A 12,983-nucleotide genomic window follows, 5' to 3' on the forward strand; every position below is an offset into this window, starting at 1 on the left:
GTTTCCGTAGTTTATCTTTTAAAGACAAGGTGTTTTGCACGTTTCAAATAAATCTTCATGCATCTTCGGATCTGCGGTCTTTGCCATCACTGTTGGTGTTCTTTACCGTAAATGATGACAGATAAATGGAGACAGAGATACAATCTCGCATTATCCCGCCCACCGGATTTATCTCAACACCGCCCAGGGTGTTTTTCACTATCAACGAATAAGTATGATCGACTTCCAGAAGCGCTTGATGCCATTTTGCGTCGAGGAGATGCAAAGATAAGAAATGGAAATTTGCCACTCATCCGGCGTATTGGCGGTACCTGCCTCTTTTCAACGTGTGTTTGAGAACAGCTCAGCATGCCTCGAATCATTTAAACCATCGTCTAAACGAGCCTGCCTGGTTTTTTTTAACAGCCAAATCGAGCACTGGTATCATCAGCTGTTAAAGCAGTATACAGGGTGAGTAAAAAAAAGAAACTCAAATGTCGGGACCATTGTTTTAGTGAAGTTCTAAATGCAGCACTTTCAAAATCTAGGATACAGAAGCTCAATTCATAAGCTTTCTTTTATCACAAGAATCATTAAAATCACTCAATATACTTTTCAAGTTACAGACTTTTAAACACAACCACCGTTTTAAAGTTCTGTCCACGGATCACAAAAAGGTATAACTGTTCTTTCAGCTAAACGAAAATAACGTACACCTTTTGTGTGATCCGTGGACAGAACTTTTAAACGGTTGTTGTGTTTAAAATTCCGTAACTTGAGAAGTACACAAGTGATTTGAATGATTCTTGTACTAAAAAAAAGCTTATGAATTGGGCTTTCATATCCTAGATTTTGAAAGTGCTACAGGTGCAGTACCTTAGTAAAACAATGGGACCGACGTTTGGGTTCGTGTTTTTTTACTCACCCTGTATAAACCAAACATAATGCGCCATTTCATAACCTTTGGGACTGAACCAAGGACCGATTATTCAAAACAGGTTGGTTTAGTGGAGGCATTGTGTGCCCTTTTCCAACGAGGTCACCGCTATACTGTATTCTCCATGAGCTGGAGTCGAAAACCTTACAAGTCCCTAAAGTTCAGCTATTAGATTCATTTACATAAAAAAACGCTTGTTTGCTGCACTGATGATTGTGTTAAGGCAGCTTATAACGGCAAATGCCAATTCCCATGCTGTTGTCTTGTCATCAAAGTCTGTTATCATGCATCCCGGATGGATATACGGCTTTCTTTTCTATACATTAATGAGTGTTTTTCTTCCCGAGTTTTTCCTGTTTCTTTTCCAACCTTGTGTAGCTCTGACCTCCAGTGACCTTTTCACAGGGATTTGTAATATGAGTGACTTTCACGAGAAGCACTTTTGAAATAAAATTTGCAACTCGATGAATTATCAAGTTCGCAATCCTAAGGTCTTTCAGGAAAATGTTAACAACTGATCTGCACACACGAATTGGACCAAGTGCGCACTGCAAAAAAAGTCCCTTGTTTGTTGTGACAAATGAACATGTAATTCTTTTAACACTGAGACACTTGTTTGTTGACATCGACAGGAACAGCCTGCTTACGATTTTCTCAGAAGATAAAATGTCAAATTATCTTTGACGACTGTCAACGACAAATATCTCTTATCTTGTTTCCGTGGCGACGGGATGAGATGAGCAAGGGTTGGACGCAGCGTCATTTTGTAAATCCTGCTCAGATTGGCTAGTGCATAATTTGTGTGTGCCCTGAAGGATTTGTGAGATCTCAGTATAATGGGCAAAAATCAATGACCTTTCTGAAAATCACGGCCACAAAGAGTTGTTGAGAAGTCACATCAATAATTAGGCTTTGTGTGAATAACACCTTTTTCCTATTTTTTATTTTTTTTATTTTTAGATGGCTGCACGACTGGCATAAGTAACTCCATTCACACGTATAGTTCAGTGAGATCTCTTACAATGACTAATGACATTTTGGATGAAACTTGATTTCATAGGGCTTGTTTTCATGCTTATGTGAAGCTGAGGAGAAAAGCTCCCTGTAGACTGTTAGTTGCGGATACCGCCATCTTTGCGATCACATGGTAGTCTCAGGAGACATTTCATTGCAAATACGTGCCATCGTGCTCTGGATACAGTGGCATGATGGAAGGTAGACTGTTACCCGCCCCCCCCCCCCTTGAAATATGGGGGACCGGTAACTAGCTCCCATTTAAAGCCATTGATTGGATCACTTTTTTCATTCATTCATTCATTCATAAAGGTTTATTAAAAATTGTCATCACAGCAAAAACAACTGAATTGCAACAATTATTACAATATTGAAAAAACATGAAGAAATAACATTCAATATATATTTAAAACATTCTGCACTAATATACGCCATGCATATCATTTGCATATCATTTGCATACATTACACAGATTTCCGTGTAAATGTAAGATTCACCGCTAGTTACCGGACGCGGTGTTTTTATTTGCAGCGCAAATCGTCAATGGATCATGATTATTCAGCTATTCGATGTTTATTCATAAGAAAATAACAATAACGTCACACCATCGCTATCAATAAGTCAAACATGTACGTTAGAGCATTTCTAAGAACGGCTGTCGTCGAGCTGCCACAGTGGCCTAGTGCGGATAGTGGAATGATGGATCGCAAGATCTGTGGTTCGAACCCACGCCCATTTTCATCAAATGTTTTTGTTGGTTGGGATAAGTTTAATTGAAGGGAAAACACTGCGAGAATCTAAGTGTCTTCCATCCACACAGAAGCATAAATACGATTGGTTAAAATACGATGTATACTGCAGAAAGAAAAATGCGCTTACCGGTCCGCATTTTTGAACTTCCGAAGGACAATGGGGCCGGGGAACCAAACCGTGATGAACGCAGCGGCAATGCCCCCCTTCGATTACCACGTGATCACGAAGTGACCATATCCGTGAAACGGTCCATGTTGTGAACTATCTTTTCAAAGAAAAAACTCTAGTACACAAAAATAGCTCAATATTGCTGATTATAAAACCCTCAACTTCGACTCGAGAGGACAATAATAATTTCATATCCATGTCCACCGACAAACATTATCATTCGCAAAGAAGCGCAAAATTTAACTCTTGTTAGACAGCGTCTTCATGAAACAGCCGTCGAATGTTGCCGTTGGAGAAGGTCAGCGTTGATTCTTTTAAGCTGACCTCCCATTGGACCAGCTGTTCCCAGATTGGATTGGTATTGATCCGAGTTCCATTGTGTCAAGTTCGAGGGGGGTATCCATTGCAACCCCTCTACTAAAAAAAACCATAAGGGTGAACTCGTCGTGTTCCCATCTTTAACCTACGGCGTTGAATGGAAATGAAACGTAGTAATGGGCAATTTTCCGCTTAACGTTGCCTTTGAACATGAATCAGATTATTGAAGAAAAAAATCAGGTTTGTTCTGACTTCATACGGATGTTTACGCCAAGTAAAATTGAGTGAGTATACGAAAATAATTCATGGGTGCCGAACCGACGAAGGTTTTGTAGTGAATGCTCCATGAGGTCAACTTCAGCATTCACTTTCATTAAGAGTAAAACAACATGTAATGCAACCGTGTTGTAGCAAATTTCTCTGTTTTGTTTCCCGACATGAGATGACATTAACAAAATGTGGCTTCCTAAGTTGAAAGAGACACTATGCAGTTATACAGCCAAGACAAACTATCGACTAGATAGCTGTATATATATATCTCGAGTGGTGATCTACATCTATCAAATAAAATGACACAGTACAATATTAATGAACATTTAAAGAGAAATAGAAAGAAAAACCTCTCCCCACCCCCTCCATCCGGTAACAGCATTCACGCCTGCAGGCTGGTTTAACATTTAAGCCGGGACGGAATCCGTTTTTCGACAATAATGTCATATTTCCTGTGACGGTCACTGACATCTTTTTCGGCTAATGCATTGCGCGCGCAGAGACTTGCTTTCCCGCGCAATGTGTTATAGTGGTAGAATGTGGTAGAATATGGTAAAAGAAAAGTTCTTTGCTGTATTGGAATGTGCTTTTTGATATTATTTACCCTGAATTGTTTTACGGGGATGGCAAAAATCACGAAATACAGATAGGGCCTAGGCCTATCTCACTTTTATAGGCTACGTGTCTGGAGTCAGTGGAATACACGACGTTGATTATTGTATTATTTGGGAGACTGGAATATTGGTTTTAAATGATGCTAATCTGAATATTAAGCATTATTAATCCTTTTGGTTTTCTGAGGTATTTTCTTTTATCCGTGTTTTCATAATACATGTAGGCCTAGTAGCTGTTTGATCTATACACTTGAAAATCATAAAGATTAAGAGTCCTCGTCTGAATTATTAATCAATACCTGTACAACACCCAGTTTGACATAATGACGTAGTCTTCGTTCCATTATTGTGAGCCATAGTCTGAAGAGCAATTTAAGCAATCAAAAGAAAGACGTTGTCCTCTCCTATAGCAACCTGAATTCTTGGATGCCTATATATACTCTGCATTCAGACAACACTTCTCACGTTCCGGATGCGTACTCTCGAAACACCTATCATCATAAAAAGATGTATTCAAAAAAAAATAACCATGTGGTTTAGCTAACAAAGAAATTAATCTTAATCTGAATGAGTTTACTCCAGTTTAACTCGGAACGAAAAGAAAGGAATCTCACTGGCGTGTTATAGCAACCGTTCTTTCTGTGATTCCTGCGCAAGAAGTGCCAGTCCCAAGTAGAAGATGGCGTTTTCTCCTCGCACGTTACCAGATCGATAAAGAGATTGCAGCAGGACCTCGGGATGTAGACTTTTGTGATTTCTGTGTTGTGTGCTGAATGTCTAGCGGGTGTTCCAAAACCGGAGCAAAGCCCGACCCAATTTCGCTTTAAATTTGAAAATCCGAAATGAACGTGCTTTATTATGACCGACTTAAAGGTCACGCGTAAGTAAACGTAGCGATCAAGCATAACATTTATGATGGAACGTGTTGAACGGAAACGCAATGCCGGACTCGGCAACGTTGAAGCACATTATGTAGGTCTAACGCATTTGAAGCGATGATCAGTAACAGTGCGGGTTTGCTTTGTGCACCATTGATGCAGCTACCAGAAGAAAGTCCTGAGCGTGTTGCCTCGACTTTCAGTTCCATACTGCCCTGGAACTGACATAGGAGGGCGCTCGACAACATAATTCTCACTGCGTAACGAGGACCCAACCTCGTCCCAGGCTGTTGGGCAGTACGCGCCCACCACTACCTGGATCATTTACATGCGCAAAATTTTGAGCAAAAACATAATCAATTCGTCGCGCTGTGAGTTACGATTATTTTCGAAGTTAAAATGTTACTATCTAATCACACCAATATGCAGTATCACATTTCATATTAATATGACCAAATTGGAAAGGAAAGGAATATTTTTTGAGAAGGCGTGGACGTTATAATTACAATTATCGTGAAAACACGTAATGCACATTGGAAATAACACCACCAGGTACACGATATAAATCCATTACTAGCCAATTGCGGTATCGAATCAGGATACAGGAAGAAAGTTTCCTATCCAGGTCTTGGAAACGAGGATGGAAATAAAGTAAGCACTGGGGACGAGGTTGACGAGGACCAGACTCGACCGGAAAAGTCTAGTACCAACCTCATGATAGATTACGAGAGAAAGTTGTTGCGGTCCGAAGTTTTTACCAAACTATTTGATGTCCGAAACAAGGACGACAGGAGGGTCTAGGCCCTATGGGAACGAGATTAGGTCATTTCAGATATTCATGATTAAGATGACTGTTTTTAAATTGATCATACTTATTCTGTTTCCCTGTATGGATTCGTGAAATATTAATAGAAAGTAGGGGAAGGAGTCCCATACTTTTCGCCCCAACTCTTTTTGAAATTCGCAGTGGCCGGCCACTCCCCCGCCCCATCCCCAAAATCTGGTTCTTGATCCGCTTTTGGGTTCATAATATACCTTTTGTAGCAGCCATCTTAGAGGGCAATGTCTTTGTTCTGCTGGAATATGCATGAGTGAACTTTTTGTGCATTTATTGTTAGTGAATTAACAAAATAACAAAGGATGCCCTCTAAGATGGCAGCAACGCATAAGGTATTACAACCGCGTGCCGTGCACTTCAATGTCCACCTCCCCCCTCCCCCCCCCCCCCAATTTAAATTTGTTTGTCTCTAGATGCCTGTGATCACGATTTTCCAACAATGCTTTGCATCCCGATTCCATTCCCTGAAACCTGTTCGTGTTGCCCTCCTTGGTTAGGCGTTGGGTAGTAGGAATGTAGTAAAGCCTGTCAAGTGGCAACATGGTCCATCAGGCCGGCGTTTATCTTCGGTTTCCTTGGCATGAAATGACTGAGAATATTTCTATTCCCCCTGGATGGGATGCCAGTCCATCGCAGGTACTCCCCAGCTAATGCCGGCACCCATTCATACTCCTAGGTGGAGAGAGGGAAGTGGGGGTGAAGTGGCTTGCCCAAGGACTCAACATAATTGCCACATATGGCGACGAGTATAGAAATATAAAACCTGTGTACATTGCATATGGCAAATTATTGAGACTCCATAGTTGAGACATGCTCTTGCATAAACAGCATTTATTCATTTGTCAAAAACTTTTCTACAATTTTTCATCTAAATAAATATTGACATTTTAATTAATTTCTATAATTAAATTCTTTAATTCTTTAATTAAATTCTGATATAACAAACAATTTGGCTAGGTCCGAACGAGTTTGTTATAACCAGACTCGACTGTAATTTGTACCCTTTTTCTGCTACGATACCTTCCTATCAAATCCATCCGTCTTAGATAGCCAACAGTGTGTGCTGACTGTGCTCTGCTTGGGCCCTCCGCTGGCCTACAAAATGTTAGCAAAACCGGCAGTGTATTCACGAATCTTGACTGAGGCTAGCGTGGTACTAATCATCATAACTACAAATCACACATTCAAACTTGTGATAGGCCCTACTCATTATACCCACGCTCCACTGGAAAACGCAACACAGAATAAAACACTGGTTTTTTTAACAAAAACATTATGGGCCATACTCGAAGGCTTATTATCTCCTACAAAAGAAAAGCATCAATTCGATTTGAAAAACACTGACAGACTGATTCCACAACCGAAAAAGCAATTTAAAATCCGACGATTAGTATCTTTTAATTTGTCGGATGCTATTTTATATAAGTCCTAATCATTTGTCATTATCATAATTAGGCCTTTAGTGAAATATTCAGCCTTTTTTTCTTTCTTGTTTTGGCACGCAAAAGGAATGCATGGATCACTAACGTAGCTACCATGCCACAAGGTATAAACATCATTGACAAATCCAGATGGTCACAGAATCTTGATCTACTTTAAGTTACCAGAAAAAAAATAACTGAACACGCAAGATTTAGTTTCAGCAAAAACAACAACATTTTCACCTTCGAAAACTAGTCTGTTAACGGCCTGTCTGGTCATATTTCGAACGGTGAGGGCGCTGTACGACGCCATTGTGTTGGTACAAATATAATGAATCCAAGGTTACTTGTTTTTCCAATCAAAAAGTTTGCTTTAAAAAAAAAATGTATTTTAAGATTCAAATGAAGTCGCTACATTGCTTCAATAAACATGAAATCTCTAATAGTAGTACCAAAAAAATGACGACTTTAAAGCGCCCTCTTTCGCTCAAAAAAAAAATTGCTGAGCGCAATATCTCTTTGGCAAAAGAAGGGTACCAGTTTCAAATTACACGATTTTTTTAATTTTCTTGTGGCTGGTTCCCAGCACATGCCCTTGTGCTTTCCCCTGAGCAACTCAATACATTTATACCAAATGTCAGCAAGGTACTCTAGTCGAACAGGGAGACATCGCTAGTGAATCCAGAGTCTACCATGGCAAACAGGTTGTATGCCATCATACCAAGGTTGGGCAGCATGCCGATACACAGGGCGAAGCCACGGTACATGGGACGCAGATAGTACGAGAACCAGTAGACAAAACTGTCAACCGAAAAAGAAAATAAAATAATATTAGCAACTTACTGTTTTGATAGAATTCTCATGTCTGCCAATTTGCTTGGTTTTTTTTCTTCAGCTAAGCCGCTTTGTCCTTTAAAATTACTGGTCGCCGTGTGTTCTTCATTACACTGAAGGATTTAGGTTTTTCTGATTAATAAATTGTTGTCCTGTTGTGTTCGACAAAAGTGCCCAAAAATATTGGGGTCGGATGCCACCCGGGTTATTTTAGGGAGAAAATAAAAACAAAAATATAAATTTAGAGAAAATCATTTGTCGCAACTCACCGTCCGATGACCCAGATGCCAATGAAGACGGGGATCATCTTGATGTACTCCTCAGTGATGAAGGTTGCCATGACAACGGTGTTGACCAGCAGCATGATGTACTGCTCCAGGGAGTGGCGCACGTAGTGCTCCGTGTTCTCTAGGTCTTTGGCCTCCTTACAGCGCAGGCGCCCGATCAGCAAGTACAGAATTCCTGCAACATGAGGTGGATGATTATAAACTTTGTGAGTGATGACGAAGCGCCCTCTACTGTTCATGGACGATGTCCATATCATGAATAGGCGCATTCCACGTAGACTGATTCCCGGACTTCGGACTTCGGATGAAGGGACGGGTAGCTAGTAATGAATCCCAAACATTTCATGAGGGTTTCCTCCTAATGTATGCAAATTATATGGAGGACTGGTCTAAGGCTGATTCCCGCCCCTTGTATGCAGAATCTCAACGATAGTGATAACGCGGAACCAGCCTTCTGCAAAATAGCAACAAGGTGTACCACTTATGTGCAATTTGTGTGGTGATGTGCTTCAGTTTTCACTGAGTTTTTTGGTACAAATGTAAATCTGGCACTTCTTTTCCGTATATTTGAAATCTATCACGCCCATGCGTTGAAATGCTTGAAATTGTCTACGTTGAGTCACTGACGATTCTGGCAACTCATTTGTGTAAAGAGTGAGTTTTTAGCCATAATGGGTATGTGTTTAAATGTCATCCCCGCACAAACTGCTAACATCGTTTTTATAAATAAACAATAATGTTGCCCACACGCAGAGGTGATCCAATAAATGGCTTAATGAGAACTATAGCTGTAACGGTCCCCATTTTTGTTTAAGAAGGTGGGGGACCAGTCTGCATTTCATGATGCAGTGTGCAACCCAGGGGTTATGGCAGAGAGCCACAAGATTATAAGATTCCCTCTCCATCCTGGTATCAATTATGCAGGGGTGTTTTCGAAGAACTATTTTTAAATAAAGGTGGCAAAAAGACCCCTATTTGTTTAATCAAGTAAAAATTGAAAAAAAAAGATGTGATAGATCAAAGGAGCAGAAAAAAGGGAAAGTTACAGAGTGCCTGACTATGTTTCAGAATGAATAGGGAGTAGGAAAATGGAAACATAATCCTAATTAAGAATTGTTTTAAGCTAGGTAAAGTTTTTAATTGTCCCTGAGATTGGGATTGAAGGATTGTTCATTTCAAACCCGCCAGAAAAAAAAAATGAGATGATTCTTTAATGTTTGCGTGTTACTCCATGACGATGAAGACAACTGTGACAAAAATGGCCGACTTACCCATCGCAAAGGGGATTATGGCCACGCCTTGGCACCTGATCGCAAAGACCAGCCGGCCACTCATGCCGTGCAGCGGTGGGATCTCGATGGGCAGGTAGACGGCACCCACGTAGACCATCAGCGGCACTACGAAGAACGTACTAGCCGTCAATACCAAGTTGAAGACGTTCAGTCGGGCCTTGGCTTTGAACTGGAAGGACCGGTCAAGATCCGGGTTCGTGTCGGGCCGTGGTGGGTCGGTCTCGCCGTCCTCACTGTCACGGACTTTCCTCAGGAGATTGTTGGGCCTAGTCATGATGGTTGTGATGATGATGAAAGCAGAATGGACGGAACTCTGAAGAGGGGATCAAATATTATATCCAAATACATCATCTAGGCTCTATGACTCTGCTTTTCGCAAGCGTTGAATTTTGATAACAACCGAATGAAATTATGAAACGGCTATACCGTATTTTATGGGTTATCTAGAAAATGAGCATGCGTGCCTCCTATTATCTAATGATTCTGTGCTGAAGTGTATCGCAGAACTTTCTTCCTTGCGGACGGTCTAAGCGCAGATGCTCGTCATAGTTAAAGAACACATGCAGGTTATAAGTTGGTGCCATAAAGTGGTGCATGCCTATGCTCCCCACAATACCGATGTTCCCCAATACCGATGTTCCCCGAAATCCTTACCATATAACCCTAACCCTAATCCTAAGTATTTTGGGGAACATCGGTATTGGGGAACATAGGTATAGGGGAAAACTGGGTAGATCCCCCAAAAAGTTAGGTTCGGTAGAGGTAAGAGGGATGTTCGACCTTAGATAACGTCACGTTTGTTTGTTTTTTTTTCTGCAGATTAGGTTGGTGACTTTCTAGAGTTTCGGATGATCCGAAGTAACCGTTAGGTAACCAGGCCTTGAGCGGATCTAGGTTTGCTTAAGAGGGGAGTTTGCCTATCAAGAGGGAGTTTAACAAGCATGTGCTATTTTCTCTGTTATTTTCCCTTATTTGCGGTCGGTGGGGGTTAAACCTAACTTAAGAAGAGGTCTAACGAGATCCGATTGGAAGAACTCCATAAGTCAATCCTTTTGTATAAAAAAAAAAGTTTATAATTTACAGCCTATTAAAAGACTCTGTGAGTTATTTCAATAAAATAACGCTTTGATGGTCAGTATAGGCCTACATCGTTTTGCTGACGGCAAATGACTGAAACACAAGGTGTACCACTGCGTCACTCAGCTGAATGACAGATAATAGTTTCTTTTTTTGGGAGGGAGGGTATTCGACTTAACTTGTTAGGAATAAAATAAAAAGACTACCATCCATATGAGAAATCACCAAAACTATATTGGAAGACATAATGATTTCAAATCTTACCTTAATGAGGTGTTTTTGTCGACAGCAAAGATTGTAGAGAATGTCCCAGTGTTCTGATGTCTGTAACTGTATAAAACTGCCTTGTTGGGAAGAACGCAACGCTAATCGATAACATTAATCGATACCGGTAGCCGCGATACCATTCCAAAATAGCCCCCTCTAAAACACCCTTGAAAGCCCCAATATCGATTATCCAACGGACGATACAATAGGCGAAGAACTGCTACAAGAAGTGAAGAACTGCTACATTTTGTGGATGTATTGTTTTCTTTGTGATGATGGTTCGTCATTCCTCTAACTTTAACAGCTCCCCCTTCATTTAGATGAGTTTATATTTTTCTTGAATGTCTTTCGTTTACTTCAGGTCCTAAATTCTCCCTTTCTACCCCTCACAATACGGTTTTACCATTGTTCGAAAAAGAGTACATTCTCCACATGTGTAATAATAGTTTACGTTTCTTACTACTCATTACATACTTGAATGTCCTATTGTTTTATTGTGACATTTGTTTTTTTTTTACCTGACTTTTTTGCTTCAAATGTCGGCTGATGACCGCAAATGGTGCCCGACTAAACTTAGTGCAAATATATGGGAGTCCAGAGAGGCCACATAAAGCTTATTCTCGACCATAACCTAATCTAAAAACACGTTAAAATTGTGCAGCAGCAGGATTCCAGTCAAACCAGTAAGTTTGGCGGTTTTGAGACATCATCTTTCATTGAAAAAAAAACTTTTTCATTTTGCCGACGCGCATGGCTACGGCGTCGCGCGCGCATACCAGAAACCGGAGACTTTTTTGGGGGGCCTTATATAAGTGTATATACTTTTGAAATGTTAATAAACAAAAGGAGGGTATTTGTCGATATTCAATTAAGATCAGTTAAACTCCTGAACACTGTTTTGCTCAATACATTTTGTTATTCGTCACATCATGTTATAAACAAACAACGTTTTACATCAATTGATAAAGAATAGCCTCATTTTTTCAGCATGCGCATAAAAATATTAGAAACTAAAGATAACTAATCTTATTCAAACTATAAGGATAAACCATTTTCCTAATTAGGAATTCTAAACAATTACAATTCAAATTGAAAGTTTTTTTTTTCGAAAGTATTAAATAAAAGACTCAATGTCCTATTTTCCCCCGAAAATTATGAAAATAATAATTCGTCGTTATTGTTTTTCTTTATAGGGGGCGACAAATATGCTGGCAGCCCATCGAGTCCGTACAGACCTTTCTACGCTTGGTTGGTAACCTGCATTTTTGCCAACCACGGGTTGCAAAACTATGGAAGGTCCAACACTGCAAAAATGAAAACGAATTATTACAGATAACCAAAATATTATTTGATTGTTGGAAATACAACATTGTCAACAAAGCTACAACATAATTCCTAACCATGCTTTTTTACTTTGTATTGAGGGCGTTATGGGGACTTTTTTTGGAAAAACATGTTACCAACCACGGCTTTAATTTATGCGCTTGCGGCAGCCCATATAAAATGGCGCCAATGTTTACAGACAAAAGAAAGGCCTTATTCTTTCGTTTGTAAAGAATGAGCGCCATTTTGTATGGGCTGCCACAAGGTCATAAATTACAGCCGTGGTTGGCCACAGATTTTGCCCAATTTTATCTCAACACTCTCATTATTTAATAAAAAAGTTTGTTTTTGTAAAGTATTTGTTTTTTTAGCATTTGTCGGTTATGTTGTATTTTCAACAATCCGACAATATTTTTGAAAACATTAATGACTATCATTTATGCAGTGTTGGGCCTTCCATATTTTGGCAACCCGTGGTTGGCAAAATGTGCCAACCACGCATCGGCGATATAATAGAAAGGTCTATACTGAAGATGGCCAGGAATGCTTCCCGCTGACTACTGGGGGCGCTCTTCAAAGAGGACAATGTTCATTTTGTTTATGTTCGCAAAGTTCGTTAATAAGCGGGTAAGGGCGCTACTATAGTGGCGGTTGTGAGGCGATGATTAATTTAACACAACATGTATTATTATTGACGTCATCCCTCTTGTCTT

The 12,983-nt window shown here is 40.1% G+C and overlaps 1 protein-coding gene across 1 annotated transcript; it reads right to left on the bottom strand.

Annotated features, from left to right (window-relative positions):
• Nucleotides 1–6,572: 6,572 nt before the first annotated feature.
• On the bottom strand, nt 6,573–11,052 carry LOC119742141 (transmembrane protein 79-like). The gene is made up of 4 exons (XM_038218180.1): nt 10,945–11,052; nt 9,583–9,916; nt 8,294–8,486; nt 6,573–7,991 (listed from the first exon to the last, which is right to left on the bottom strand). The coding sequence occupies exons 2-4, from the start codon at nt 9,875–9,877 to the stop codon at nt 7,841–7,843; spliced, it is 639 nt and encodes a 212-aa protein (XP_038074108.1). The 5' UTR covers nt 9,878–9,916; nt 10,945–11,052; the 3' UTR covers nt 6,573–7,840.
• Nucleotides 11,053–12,983: the final 1,931 nt, after the last annotated feature.

This window comes from Patiria miniata, unplaced genomic scaffold (assembly GCF_015706575.1).
Source record: "Patiria miniata isolate m_02_andy unplaced genomic scaffold, ASM1570657v1 HiC_scaffold_5, whole genome shotgun sequence".
In the NCBI taxonomy this organism is placed as follows: domain Eukaryota; kingdom Metazoa; phylum Echinodermata; class Asteroidea; order Valvatida; family Asterinidae; genus Patiria; species Patiria miniata.